Here is a 14,183-nt window from a genome sequence, read left to right on the forward strand (position 1 = left end):
GAATAAGTGTACTGTGTTTTCTATTCTATAGAACAGTTTGTGGTTTTGCCACTAGTCATCAGAAAAATCTCCTTCCCTTTGATGTCTGTCCTTAAATAGACGTCACATATCAATTATTGTAGATGAGCTCACAGAACATAAAAGTTTCAGATGTATTTCTCTACTTGTACTACACAAACTCATGAAAAATACCTATCTTGCATTCTAGCTGTTGTTGCCAAAAAAGAAAAAAAAAATCATCCAGTTAAATCCTAAAAGAAATCCAGCAGCTGCTCTTCACCCCAAGCCAAAACAAACAAACAAACTAAAAACTAACAGAAAACCTACCTAGAAATGCCAGCACTACAGCAAAAAGCAAGTGCAATAACATTCTCTTCTCCTACAAACCTCAACCTTTGTCAAAGCCTCAGGTCCTGCAGATATATTTATCACAATTGCAGCTGGAGAGCTGTACTGATAGGATATACCATTTTCCTCTGATGACAGGCAAAGAGAATAATTTCTCAGAGTCCATAAGAAAAAACAGTGCCCATGATGGCCCTATAAAGGCACTCAATTAGTACATTTCTAAATAGATCTTCGCAACAGATATTTTGCTGTTGTCTCTAAGAATATAGGAAATTATGTCAGCCATGGAAAAGTAAAGGAGTATTTTCTTCATTTTGTTTAAAATTCTAAATATACTGACAAATCAAAAATAGGCTCTAAAAATAAGAAGTCGAAAGAAGATGCCCCAAGAAATTCCAGGAAAATATCTGGTAGCTACAGGAGGACCCAAGCTGTTCAAAAGGAATACAAACATTTAAATAATATATCTTGCTGGAAATTAGGCTTTGTGAGAAATCCCATTGATTTCTTTTAAGTCATTTTATTAAAAGGTCTATTAATGCTTGGCTTGCACTTTGTGGCTATGAGAGATGTTGAAATGAAGAGCTATCAAAGGTGGCTATCAAAGTTTTTTTTTTCTTCTTCTTTTTTCCATTTAACTTTTTCTAACTATTAAGCCGCTCACTTCGTGGTGACAATCATTAGTGTCTTTAATGTGAAACAAAGCTTCTGGATAAGAGCTGCTAGCTGAAGATCAATATGAAAGATATCATTTCAGTTACAGCTTTAATAACTGTAACAATAGGGAGCCTGGCATTGCGGGCTTTATGCACTAATGTAATTTAGAATCTACCAGGTACAAATCTTATCAAACATTAGCAGTGACTGCACTGGGATTTTCTAGGTAAGGAAACTGTGTGATAAATGGGAAATATTTTAAAGGTAAATTTTTCATGTAATCAGGCTCATCCACCATCAAATCATGAAAGAATTTTCAGGAAGAAAAATAAAACCCAAAGAGATCCTTGGGAAACGATGACAGGTTTTAACAAACTGGTGGTGCGCTCACGTGTAATACATTCCCAGTATACTAGTACATCTCTCTCATTTAGATCATCATAAGACTCAAACGACCCACAAGACCAGAGGGTTAGGAGCCCGAACCAAGTTCAGTACAATTAGAGATACTGTACTGATGATACACGTACAAGCCACCCCCCTTTCTGCATCCATGCTTTGCTTGACGCACAAGAGAAAGGAGACAGCGAGGAGACCAGTGACACCTACCTGGACATATCAGCTGAGCCACGGACTAGAGGAGGAGCTTTCTCCTCGTTTGCTCCACAGGCACGAGGACAACGCAACAAAAGCCCCACAACAGCAGCCCTTCCCCAAGCCCAAGCTCTGCTGCTTCAGGCTCTCCACCCAGGGCCACCCACCAGGGCCCTGGACCACCACAGCTGCAGCAAATTCACCTTTCCCATCCTGCACCACCTGGGCCCTCCTGCCCCCAATTCCTCCCTTCCACAAGTGTTCCCTCCCCTTCCAAATTTTCATGGTGGTGCTATCCCTACTCTCCTCCACCTGCTTATCTACAAGCACACTGCTTCTTTTCCAGCTTTTCAATTTCTTGATCAAAACAAAACAAACGAACAAACAAACAAAAAGAATATCTGCCCTGAAAAGGTTAATTTTTTTTTTTTTTTTTGGGGGGGGGAGGGAGAATCATCACTACAAATGTATTCTTAAAAACATGATGCAACCAACTGGCAGTTTTTTAAACAATGCGCTTAACTTATGTCCAAATGTCTTCAGGTTTTAGTGCTTACAGGTGGCCACTCTAGATTTATTTTTTAATTTTGAGAAAGATCTAAACTGGGAACACTGAATTTTCAGTTTATCATTCGCTGATAAAAAATGGAAAGCTCAAAGTTGAAGTAGCCAGCTACTGAAAAGAGTTGGCACCTGGCACTTTAATTTTTAAACATTGTTTTTTTCTGTTTAATGAGGTTATAAAGTAAAAGTCTGACTTCAGAATCACAATCTAGAAGAATGAGCTCTTAAGAACTGCTTATCTGAAGCTCAGTTGGTCCAAAACTCAGGTTTGGTTCAAATAAACAGAGAAAAGTTTGGATGCTTGTCTGGGTTTTCTACCTGCCTTGGGGCTAAAAACGTCAAGAGAACAGATTCTCTCATCACAGCTGCAGTACTTGTGTTTCTGGCCGCGCATGAAAAATCCAGGAAAACAATTTTTCTTGCAGTGTTCTGGGAGGGGAATGTGAGGGAAAATGGGATAGAGTATTTCACAACCTTTCAAATTTGGTTCCAAAAGTGGAGGAAGATTCAGAGAATAGAAAGGATAGCATATTTTTGCTTTATTGGGGTTTCTGCTGTACTCCTAAAAGGAACTTTTCATTGTAACTTTCAGAATTTGGGGCAGCTCAGATAGACATTAAGCATCAAAAGAAAGGCCTAACTCTTTCAAAAGTTTGGCCTTTTTCAGTATCGTCTTGAAGTAACAAGTGTGAATTTATACTATTGGTCTCTGAACCAGAAAGAAAATATAGTAATCTGGGTGTTTTTCTCAGACTGCAAAAACAAAGTTCCTTCTTTAACTCAAGTTGCAGGGCCTCGGGCACTTTCAAGAGGAAGATTTGAATATCATTCTCGCCACAGATGTGAAATCGTAGCATGCACATCCATAAATACAAAATCACAGACGAGCAAGGCTTACTTTCATTAAGGATATGAACCTTGCTAAACAAGAAATAAAACAGAAAATAAAATATTAGCATGTTAACATTACTGCATCTGATCCTGCACTTACTGTTCCTGCAAAAGAACCACCGATTTCAAAGGGAATTTCATCTGATTAAGGGTAGGAGAATGTTGCTGTCAACTATTTCTAGCACACTGCCTAGCAAGGATGCTCTCACGTCTGTTTTAAAATCTCTTCTCAATATATCAAACAACGGTTGGTAAGCACGTCTCTATATTGTGCAACAGTGCATGTATTTAGGGCATGCACAAAATAATCTGATCTCCATTTCTGTATATTAGTGATGCAATTATTTCACTGCAGTAATAAAACAAAAAAGCCTGGTTCTTTACCTCTCCTGTCATGTTGTATTGGGTCATTTTGTGTCACATGATGTGATATAATGTAACTCAATGCAAGGAGACACATGTCCCTTCTCATTGGAAATTTAAAGAAATGGAGCTTACTTTTCCCCTGTGGGAAACTATGCAGGTCAGGTGCCCAAGACTAGCTACGGGAAGTTTGATATCATCTCAGTTTCAGCACCCACGTATTTCAGATCTTATGGCATTTTGAAAGGAAGTGTGATAGATGCCACAATTTAGCTATAGTGCATTATTTAATAAAGACAGTGTAAGAGGTACATAATTCCACAGCTTATGTTGCTCGTCGCAGTGCCCACTGACACATATGGCCAAAGAGACTCTCACACAATACTTTTCAGTACTGTTTTCAAAATATATGCTATAAAACATGAGAGCCCTGGAAGAGGCTTAACGGAGCTGAAAAGCATGTGGCTGCAGAAGCAAGGGAAGAGAGGACTCGCGAGAAAGCCAAAACAAGACTTTTTTGATGAAAACCAGCGAAGTGCAGAGGATGCCGAGGAGGCCAAGGCAGAGGATCCGGGGCCAAGCTCCAGTCTCGGATACACCTGCGTTTAGCCATTCACGCCGCGCTCTCTGTGCACCGCCAAGCGACGGATCTGCAGGTTTTCAAGGGACGTATTTATCTTGCTAAACTTCCCTCTCCCCCCCCCCCCAAAAAAAAATGCTGACGGGTTTGTTAATGACGATACGAACGTTTCATCCCAGCCGCAGGAAAACGACGGGTGGCGGATAGTCACCGAGAGGGTGCAAAAGCTTCCTTTGTTCCTTATCAAGCGTATTTTCCAGCGACAGATCGTGGGCACATCAAGGTTTTGGAGTCAGCAGAGCCTCTCCCTAAATTAAAAATAAAAAAAGGGGGGGAAAAAAGGAAGAAAAAGAAAAAAGGAAGGGGCAAAGCGAGGCTGCCCGGACTCGTGCTCTGTAGCATCCGCTGCGAGCGCGGCGTCACCTGCCATCTCCAGTCCCGCTCTGCCCCCTTGTGCTGCTGCAGCCGCAGAGCATCCGCCGCCGGCTCGGCGCGGGGACCACGCGGGGAAAACGGGGGGAAAAACCCAACCCCAGCGCCGCTCCTCACTTTTCTGGCAAGTTCAAGGTCAGTGCCTAGCTATTTTCAGCTCATCTCTTCTTGATCCATGCAGAGAAATGACAAGGTAACGTGATTCGGGGTCAGCCGTGTTACGGGAGCCGTTACATAAACGGAGAAAGTGGAAATCAATCCTAGCTGACAGTGTCTTCGGGATAATCAGCGCTCACTCCATGCCGCTGTCAGCTCTCCCGCGTCAAACACCATGTTACTTCTGTCAGATCTCCTTAACAAAACCCAACTCTCACTTTTGGCAAAGTAAATAAATATTTCGCTCGGGCTTGCATATAATTCGTTGTTTAGAGAACTTTAACACTCCGGACTTGCAAACCGTCCGCGTTTATACCGGAAAGACATCTTAGCCTGTCACCTCCATTACTGCCTACCAAGGGTTTTGGCAAAGGCACAGCCTAGTCTGGCGAAACACCCCGTTCTTCACATTTTGTGCTTGATTTCTTCCTGCAGACGATCGTCCTCCAATTCCCGGTTTTCGAGCAGATCTCCGCTTCCAAAGCGCTTACCTAACCGCTCGCTGCCGTCATCCGAGCCCCGGTAGGGTTTTCCCTCTAACGTTTTAGGACACCTTATGCAATTTGTCTGATTATTATTACTTTATCTGAATCATTTTCTCCCGCAACTAGACATCTTCCCCAACGCAGAATTATGAACATATCATTTCACAAGATGTGCCGCGTTAGTCGCGTTTCGATGACAGCACATGGCATGTCAGTTTAGGGAAAGACACAGCTATTCCATCCCACCCACCTTGTGCTCCCATGAAACCGCCAAGCCTGCAGTACTCCACTGAAGAACGATTTACCATAATATTAGTTGTCAGTAAATTCAAAGACGGAACTCCTAAAGCTATAAAATGGATTAGAAGCAATTTAAAAAAGAATTAACAAACTAGAGTAAGAGTATACTGTCAACAAACAAATGCTTCATCATAGCACTGTAATTTGGAATTTTAATTACCCCTCTGCTTCTGTAACAAAACAATGTCTGAACTGGCAGCCATTTGAATCTCTCACAGGTCATTGAGCATTCTAGTTAATTACTCTATGAATAGCCTGTTTTTCTCCCCTCTGGAAACACGTTTCTAATGGCAGTCAAGGTCTGACAAATGTGTCATCTACATAATTAGCTAGGAAGCAACACAAAACATTAAACATGCTTTGTGCCGACAACTATCAAAACATTTCATTTGTTGTCAATTATTCATTACTTTGTAGGTTCTGAAGGGGTTGTTATTATGGAAATAAGTCCAGATGCTAACAAGGTTAGGGTTTTTTATTCAAATTAGTAATCAGAGGACTAACTTTAAAAAATGTATCCCATGCACATTTATGGTGGTGTTCAATCAGTACTAAATTATAAACGAATTTAGTTAAGTTCAAGTTAAAATAGCCATGGCACAGCACATACACTAATTTGTAGAGTCGCATCTCTCTTTGAAGTTTTAGGATCTAAGCTGAAGTAGTAAACTTCCAGAACCTTTGGCAAGACTAATTTGTGCTTGGTAAATAGAGTAAAGATTTTCACAGCATGAGATAATGTAAGATCGCAAAAAAAAAAAAAAAAAAAAAGGAGGGGGGGTTGAACCTTTTTTCTACCCTTGTGTCACACTGAGTAAAAGTCAAAATCAGCAGTTCCAACCCATATAATATCTTGTCTGAACTTCTGTTTGGTTTAACAAGGAATCCAAGCCAGTTACATTCAACGCTCCCTTGATATAGCTGAAATGAATTTAGCCGAGCATTTAAGAAGAAATAGGTGCTGGTCATTTCTTTTTTCCATGATCTCATTATGAGGTTGCCTATCAAGCTATGCAGCTGAAATGTTACAGTGGAAATGTTTTGAGTAGAAATAAATGGGGAGTTTAACAATAAAATTACCTTCTTCCTTTTTAACCAAGATTATTTCAGTTGAAGCGCTATAGTATAGATATACATAAAGAATACTTCCCTGCCAGGTACATATATATGCGAGGAAAAAAAATGGAAATAATTTTGGGGAAAACAAAGGGCTTCCTTCTGAGCCTTGTGACTGATCGAAATGCCCGGACCTGAAAAGCGTAGGGAGGCAACTCGTATTGCTCAATGGAACTAGATCGCTTACTGAAGGCAAATCAAACCCTCAAATATTCTAATGCATTAACGGTCTACGTCCAGCCTCCAAGTCAACGCAGTTTATGGTCTGTGTGGCGCACCCCCCTGCAGCAGCCCGCTCCAGATGGTGCAAGCGCTCGGCCCGGGCCAGGCCTGAGCGTGCTGCGGCGGAGGCTGCCGGCCCCGGGGCTCCTCCGGCCCCGGCGAAGCGACGGACGGAGCCGGCGGCGAGGGCTGCCCGCGCCCCTCTGCAAGCCTGACACACACCGCGGAGCAGACCTAGACTTCAAAAATACAAAATCACTGCGGACTCATATGACTTATTTCATTTTTCATTTTCCTGCACTAGAAAGGAGAATGACTAATGTTACTCAACAGATTTTTTTTTCCTATTTATGATTTCTGGTTTTTTGGACAATATTCACATTCAAGAAACTAGACTAGACTTGTCTTGTAGACATACTGCTTTCCCTCAAACATGTTCCTTTTATACCTACCCTGAAATACTTGATGAAACACAGAGATCATCACTGTAAGCTTGCATTTCCTAACAACTACCACATTTGTCATATGAAGCTCATATATTTTTCCAGTTCTGTCCCAGTGCTAATATATGATTTGTGCAACAACTGAAGGGCTCACAGCAGTTCCCTTATAGAGATAAAAGTAGATACATATATAATAGACTGCTGTATGAGAATAAAATCTGTGGAGACTAAAGACTAGGTAGCCACTTTTAGAACACCATAAAAAAAATACTGTTCACTTTCCACCTCTGATGTATACCACCATGAAAGCAGAGTGTGCTTCACTTCTGGAAATATTAAGATTTTTTTTCCCTCCAGGAAAAAAAAAAAAAAAGAAAAGAAAAAAGAAAAAAAAGAAAGGAGAGAAATGAATCCTCAAAAACTTTCCACAAATAAACTATGCTATAAAGGAAGCTCTGATGATCTCTCAGAGAATGAAATAATCCATTTTCAGCTAAAACTACCCACAGCAATGAAACCGAAAATATTCTAAAGGAGGGCTGTAGTCTGTCTTGTAATTAACATTAAACAGATAACATATTTATGAGGAAGTCAAAATATTTTGGAAGCCGATAATCCTGTAAGCCTTAACAGGGTATAAAAACAACAAATAAATGCAAAGTGTTACTGTTACACATGCCTGCCTGATCAATGGTTTTCACATATTGATCTATAAATGGAGTTGACAGTCTGTGTTGGCTGCACATTTTCCAAGCAGCTCTATTTTTGTACAAAACCAATACGGGCAATTACCTTTGTTTGAGATGCCAAGTCTTATCAATTCAATGTGATTTAGTGTCATTTTAATTAAATATCAGGATCTACTTCAGGACAATCCATACAAACAAAGCCTCAAACTTGACTATAAGCTTGATTTGAAGTAAACATGTACAAGCCCTGCAATTTCAAAATATGGCTCAAAAACTCTGCTAAACAGAAGGTTTGTATTTTTAGCAATTTTATTTCTATCTTTTTGGCTAGCCATAACTTTGGCAAGTGTTCTATAATCACAGGAGTAAGAAACAAAAGAAGATTGCTTCCTGTTTCTCTGATAATGTGTCAGGGAGATAAATAAAGCTTCCAGTCTGTTTAACCTAATCAGAAGAAGCTCTAATACATTAACAATTTGGAACGTCAAAACAGGTTCTAATTCCTAATATAGACAGCAATAAAAAAGATACGTTTCATTGTTTTAAGTTGTTCTGAATGAAGCCAAATGCACTTCCCTGGGGTTTAAGAGATGAAAATAGAGAATTGTTCCTTTACTTTGCTTGTTCAGACACCAAAATTAAGTACAGAAAGAGCCCTTGCTTATCATAGTCTGTGTCCAGCTTCATGATTTGTGCTCTTTAAACTCTACGTTAATACCAGTTTTGACCTTCGCACTAGGCTCAAGCATTTCCATCGTAAATAAATAACTAAAAACCACAAGAATCTACATGTAGCTTTTGCATCAGTTAGTTTCTGTATTCCACCTTTGCATCTTTACTACTATAAAACGCACAAGTGCATATGGCCCTGCTGATGTCTGATGCATCATATCCTTCTTTGTCACACTATAGGAAATAATCTGTCCACCTTCAAAAGTATAGCCTCAGGTGTGCTTACAGGAATCACAGCAAATGCTTTAGAACAGCACAAACCCCTCAGAGAAAATTATGTATTTTCTTCTCTATTAATCACTAACGATCTTTCTAGATTTGCGTCTGCTTTTTTCCCTTTGTATTCGGAGCGTTAATTTTTTTTTCAAATATTGTTTAGAAATATGTTTTTCTATTGATTGTTCAAAACCTGCCAAATGTTGATTACCTTAATCCATTGAAGTCAAGAGAGGTTTTGCGTAAGTTGGGTAAAGGGGATTTGACCCATTTATTAATAGACTATAAAGTAGAGTAGACATACCTAATATGTGCAGCATATAATAATATGAATTCCCTTATTCGGCTATCTTCAATGTTTAAAAGAAAAAATCTCTCCAATGATAGGACAAAAAAATATTCAGTCAATATAAAACAGAAAATAAGCACAATCAATGGATATGTTATAGACTATACGAAACATCTAAACAGCGACAGACTGTTGAGTTAATAGAAAAGCAGGATTTTTTTTTTTTTTTTTTAATCTTCTAGCACAAAATGATTACCATGGCTTAGCATGGTTCTGTACATATCCTTTAGCAGGGAGCTGTGTGCCTTTAAATGCAAAAGTGAAGGCTGTGGATACAAGCGCACTGCAAGAGAATTTTGTGAGTTACAGAACAGGATTGCTACATGTATACATCAGCTGAACCCGAACCCTGCTTTTCCAAGACCCTTTGACAAACACAGGCCCCCATCGCCTCTGTTACTTTCTCCCAAATCCTTCGCAAACCGCATACGGAGAATCAGATATGTCAACATGCAATTGATACAGATATTTTAGTGGTCTTTTACACTGGAATCACACTGCATTTTAAGCACATATTTGAAAACCGTTGGATGCTTAAGAATTTTGCTTTTAGTTTGGCTTTAGCAAACAACTTTAAGAAGGCTTATTTAAGTAAATATGCCAAAATACTTTCAGTCTGTCAATATCTAGTCAGAAAATTCTGCATGGCAAAAAGAGATGAAAAGAATTGAAATAGAAAGGAAATTAGTAGCATGGCAAGCCTTCAATCTATTATATTGGAGCCAAGTTTGCTTGGTAAAATGACATACTCAGTAAAATTCCACTTTTATGTGATTAGCTACTAAACAAATGTAATACAAAGCAACTTTTCAGCTCTCGACCAGCGAATATATATTGTACCTGCTATGGTTATTGGAATGCAGCAGTGAGTATTTAGGTCTAATTTAACTTTTCAGAGCCCTTATTCTGTAACAGTCCAGCACTGTATCCCCAAAACTAAAGTTATGTAACAAGGTAATATCAACAATGAGAAACTGCATGATAAAATCCTGCCCAAAAGTGAAAAATGCTAATTTTGTCTCATTTAGCAGCTGGATACAGAAATGCTCATTAGTTTTAAGAGGGTTAATCCTTTTAACTTTTGCATATTGATATGCCAATTATGCCTAATTGTACAAGAGGCATCAGTCAAGGTAATAGTGCATAAACACATGAAAGTTATTAAGTACATCCCAACATGTAATAAAGTAGGTGTTAATTGGTAGCTGAGTTCTGCAGGCTATTGAGGTGGATAATTCATTGAGAGATGGATCACTTGTAATTTCTCTACATAATTCCTTTTGCAGTCTCATGCTGTGATGTTTTCATGCTTGTCAAAAACAACTGCAGCCTAGTGCCTTTTGTTAAACACAGCCAATAAAATATGTTAGGCATCATTAAATATACTTAACTTTTAAACTTTTTCAAAGGTACAGTTCTTCCTGATAATACATTATACTATTCCCACTAAATTACTATAAGCATCGTTTCAGATTTGTAATGCAGGAACATTTCACTTCAGATAAAAAAGGAAGAAACACATACAGTGTCTTTCAGGCATACAATATTTTTTAAATGGAAAGTAAATTAATATCTTATCAGCTACAAAAATCTAAAGAGATTTTTCTTTGCAGAAATGTAATAAGGCACATCCCTGAAATGAATTAAGCTATAGCAGAGAAATGAAGGATTAAAATGATGTATTTCTGTATAAGTTTGGACTTAGAATAGAAAAAAAAGGAAAAAAAACCCAGCTGTTATGGTAGGCTTCCTCCATTTAATAACTTTGTTAGAAAGCTGAATATTTCATGGGAATCCATTATATTAACAAAACAAAAATTAATAGCTCACATGGTTGTGGAAAGTGACTGAGACTTGGGGGTCTGTCCCCAGCTAACAGAGTTTTCTCCCTCATTTGCATTCTCTGAGAATAAAATGGATCTGGAGTCCAAAAAGTGGCTAACATTGCATAAATAATTTTGTAACATCATATGGCCTCAGCTGCAAGTTGCCACCATTACGGAAGAAAATTAACCAGGAGAGACTCATACCAATCAGTTTGTTTAGTAGCTCAGGAGGAGTACAGGGGCAGGGATGCAACTGGCAATAGAGTTCATCACTAACTATTTCATTAAAAAAAGAAAGGGTAATGGATAAAAAATTAGTCAACTCTTTCAACTCTGTTTACTATTAAAATGTGAGGGTAACTTTAGTGTCTGATTTTTGCAAATCATTCATGCTTACAGCAAGACCATTTATTTTTGTTAGTGACAAAGTTGTCCTTTGTTTAGGAAGTTGTGATCTCCATTTCTTTCATTTGTCTAGTTTTAGCATTTACCTTTTTGAAATCATGGCATACATCTGATACTGCAAGTACTATTCTCTACAGCAATGTGATTTAATTATTATAACACCTGAGAGTCTAAATGTGGAATAGGTGTTACGAGCTCTGCCATCAAAGCCAATTTCTGTATTTCAGTGAAGGAAATTTGTTATTCCAATACCTAGTGGTACTCCTAAAAATCTATTAGTGACATTAAATTCCTTCTTACAAGAGATTATCACAGAATTAATATCTTAACCACACTTAAATTAATTGCACGGTTTTAGAAAAATCAGTAGCTCTAAGAGATATTAGGGTATTTTACTTACAGGTTCAGCAACTTTCACATTCTCAGAAAGAATCATAGATTTGCTTTGACTCAGTCTGTCATGGTGACTGTTGGCACTTTTGATCCTCATTTGAACAGCCCCTGTACTGTGGTGAGAAGAGTTTGGTTTTTCAGAGGCCATATCAGAAGCTGTAGACCTTTCCATGGTTCCTGGTTGAACCTGCAGAATATAAAATAGCAGCATTAATCTAGAGACTCTTCAGACAAGAACGTATCAATGCTGATTGTATTTCACTGTAGTCAGAAGAAGCTGACTTATCTAGCTGGCAAAGTCTTGATCATCTTTGAACGCTGTGATAACTACCAACTGTGTAAGCCCGTAGTTTTATTATTGTCCTTATTGCTCGCCCATCCAAACTGCCTTGGAATAGTTAGTTTATGTAAAAGATTATCCTTATCTAAAAAGCCATTCTCCTCTATGGTGTAATCTCCCTGCAACCCTCTGTCATGTCCAGCTGGCAGCCATCACACTTTGTCTTTGGCCCTGCTCACACTACACATTTTAAATCTTGCAAAGGAAAATGACATGCTTTGAAACCAATTAACATATCTTACCTCTACAGTTCAACATATGCAAGATGCCTGTTATGAGTGTTATGTTATACTGCCATGCTGGAACCCTGCTAACATGCCAGTCTCAATCCACATCTAATAAAATTTCCCCTAATTTTAACAATTTTACTGCAAGCACGGATGAGATTTTTGTTTCTGCATTCGTCTTCTGGAAACTTTGAAATGAGAAGATGGCTGAGCATGTCAGATCTCATACTCTGGAAGGGACCAAGAGGAACTCGTACAGAACAATCGAATTTTTAAGGAAGATGATAGTGTTGTTATATCCTATAACAATTCTGTGATGCTGGAAGATCTGTCATTTTGAATATACCCTATTTTAAAAGATGCAAAGCCATAAATCTAGCTGCTTGTCGTCACTGAGCACCCACGGATTCTCCAGCAGTGCTGCTGTTTGACCTCTTATCTTAGTGCAACTCAACAAACTCTGCTCTAGCTCCTGAAACTCCTACAACATTTTCCACTGGCAATCGTTACTTTACATTTGCTGTACAAGTCATTGGTACAGTGCTCCATGTCCAGCCCTTGCTTGGTTTTCCACCCCCTTAAATGGTCTTGGCAATACTATATGTAAATTATGGGTGAAGTAACATGGTAGGAGGCTACAAGAAGCCTTGTTATTTCAGTTTCTATGTAACCACATGAGAAAACTTGTAAGGAAGAGATATTATACAGGCTGGAATTGCTGGTTTCCCTACTATAGAGCCAGGGAAATGGAAATCCATTTAAGTGCAGTTATAATATAAACCGTTGAACGTCAGCCACTTCCAGACGTGTTTAGAAAGCACAGCTCAGGCTAGCAGTGCCTTTCCAGTCTCTGAAGGGTCTAAAAGCAGAAATTCCCTGATTGCAAAAAGTCCAGTCCGATGAAAGCATCGGAGCAGAGGAAGGTACAGTGCTGGCTTGCCTGTGGGAGAAGGACAGGAGGCTCCTGCTTCTCTTGAGGCAGGACCGCAGGGCACTGGGCTGATGGGGCGACAAACATCTCCCACAGCATTACCCTTTGTGGCCCTGGTAAATCAATTCCTCCCAGAAAAACACCTTAACCCATAGATCGGGAGGACAACGATGAGAGATCAGGGGATTTCAACTCATCTATGGAAGCACAAGGAAACACAGTACTCTTGAAGAGAGAAATGGGAAGGGGAAAGTACTTCAGTATTAAGGATTACTCACACAACATTATGCATCATGATAGAAACACTAACAGTAATTGCAAGCAACAGTAAAGCTCATGCTCAATGACTGCCTCGTGCATTGAATTAGATACTCAAGGATCCCTACCGAAGATGAACTGCAGAAAGAGAGGGGGGAAATTTGGCTGAAGCAGTTTCCCTCCTACTTAGGAGTACTCAGATCTATTCCTGCCACAGAGTTTACACGCAAAATTGGAGGAAGTTCTTTACACCAGCCGATGCGAAGGCAGCGCTGTGTGTTCTTCATTTCCTGAGATGCTTCTTGCCACCCTACAGAGCAGTCGCTGCTAAAACCAATACGTCGGGGCATTCTTTGCCATTTTGGCAGAGGGGCCTGCAGCAGTGCTAAACCGGAAATGATTTTGCCTTCCTTCTAAACTTGGAGATTCAAATTTCATATTTCACATTGATATGAAACCAAAATCACTTCTCAACAGATTTTCAGTAGGCTCTAGGTTGGAGGACTGATCAGACTCGAGAGACAGGAGTGATACTGGCACTGTCACCAATCCAGTATTTGGCTGGAGCACATCACTTTCATTTTCTTCTAAAATCTCCCTACCTGTAAAACACTGATATATCTCTTCTTGGAAGCAGTAAGTTTTAATTAGGTGTTCTCAGTCTGT

General features: G+C 39.3%; 1 protein-coding gene across 1 annotated transcript in view; it reads right to left on the minus strand.

The window, feature by feature from the left end:
• Positions 1–11,948, minus strand: part of ARHGAP15 (Rho GTPase activating protein 15) — a 309,776-nt gene extending 297,828 nt beyond the window's left edge. The window contains exon 1 of the mRNA XM_062578853.1: positions 11,769–11,948. Coding sequence (XP_062434837.1) covers positions 11,769–11,933 — 165 coding nt within the window. The 5' untranslated portion in view covers positions 11,934–11,948. The remainder of the gene's footprint in view (positions 1–11,768) is intronic.
• Positions 11,949–14,183: the final 2,235 nt, after the last annotated feature.

This window comes from Rhea pennata, chromosome 6 (assembly GCF_028389875.1).
Source record: "Rhea pennata isolate bPtePen1 chromosome 6, bPtePen1.pri, whole genome shotgun sequence".
NCBI classification, from domain to species: domain Eukaryota; kingdom Metazoa; phylum Chordata; class Aves; order Rheiformes; family Rheidae; genus Rhea; species Rhea pennata.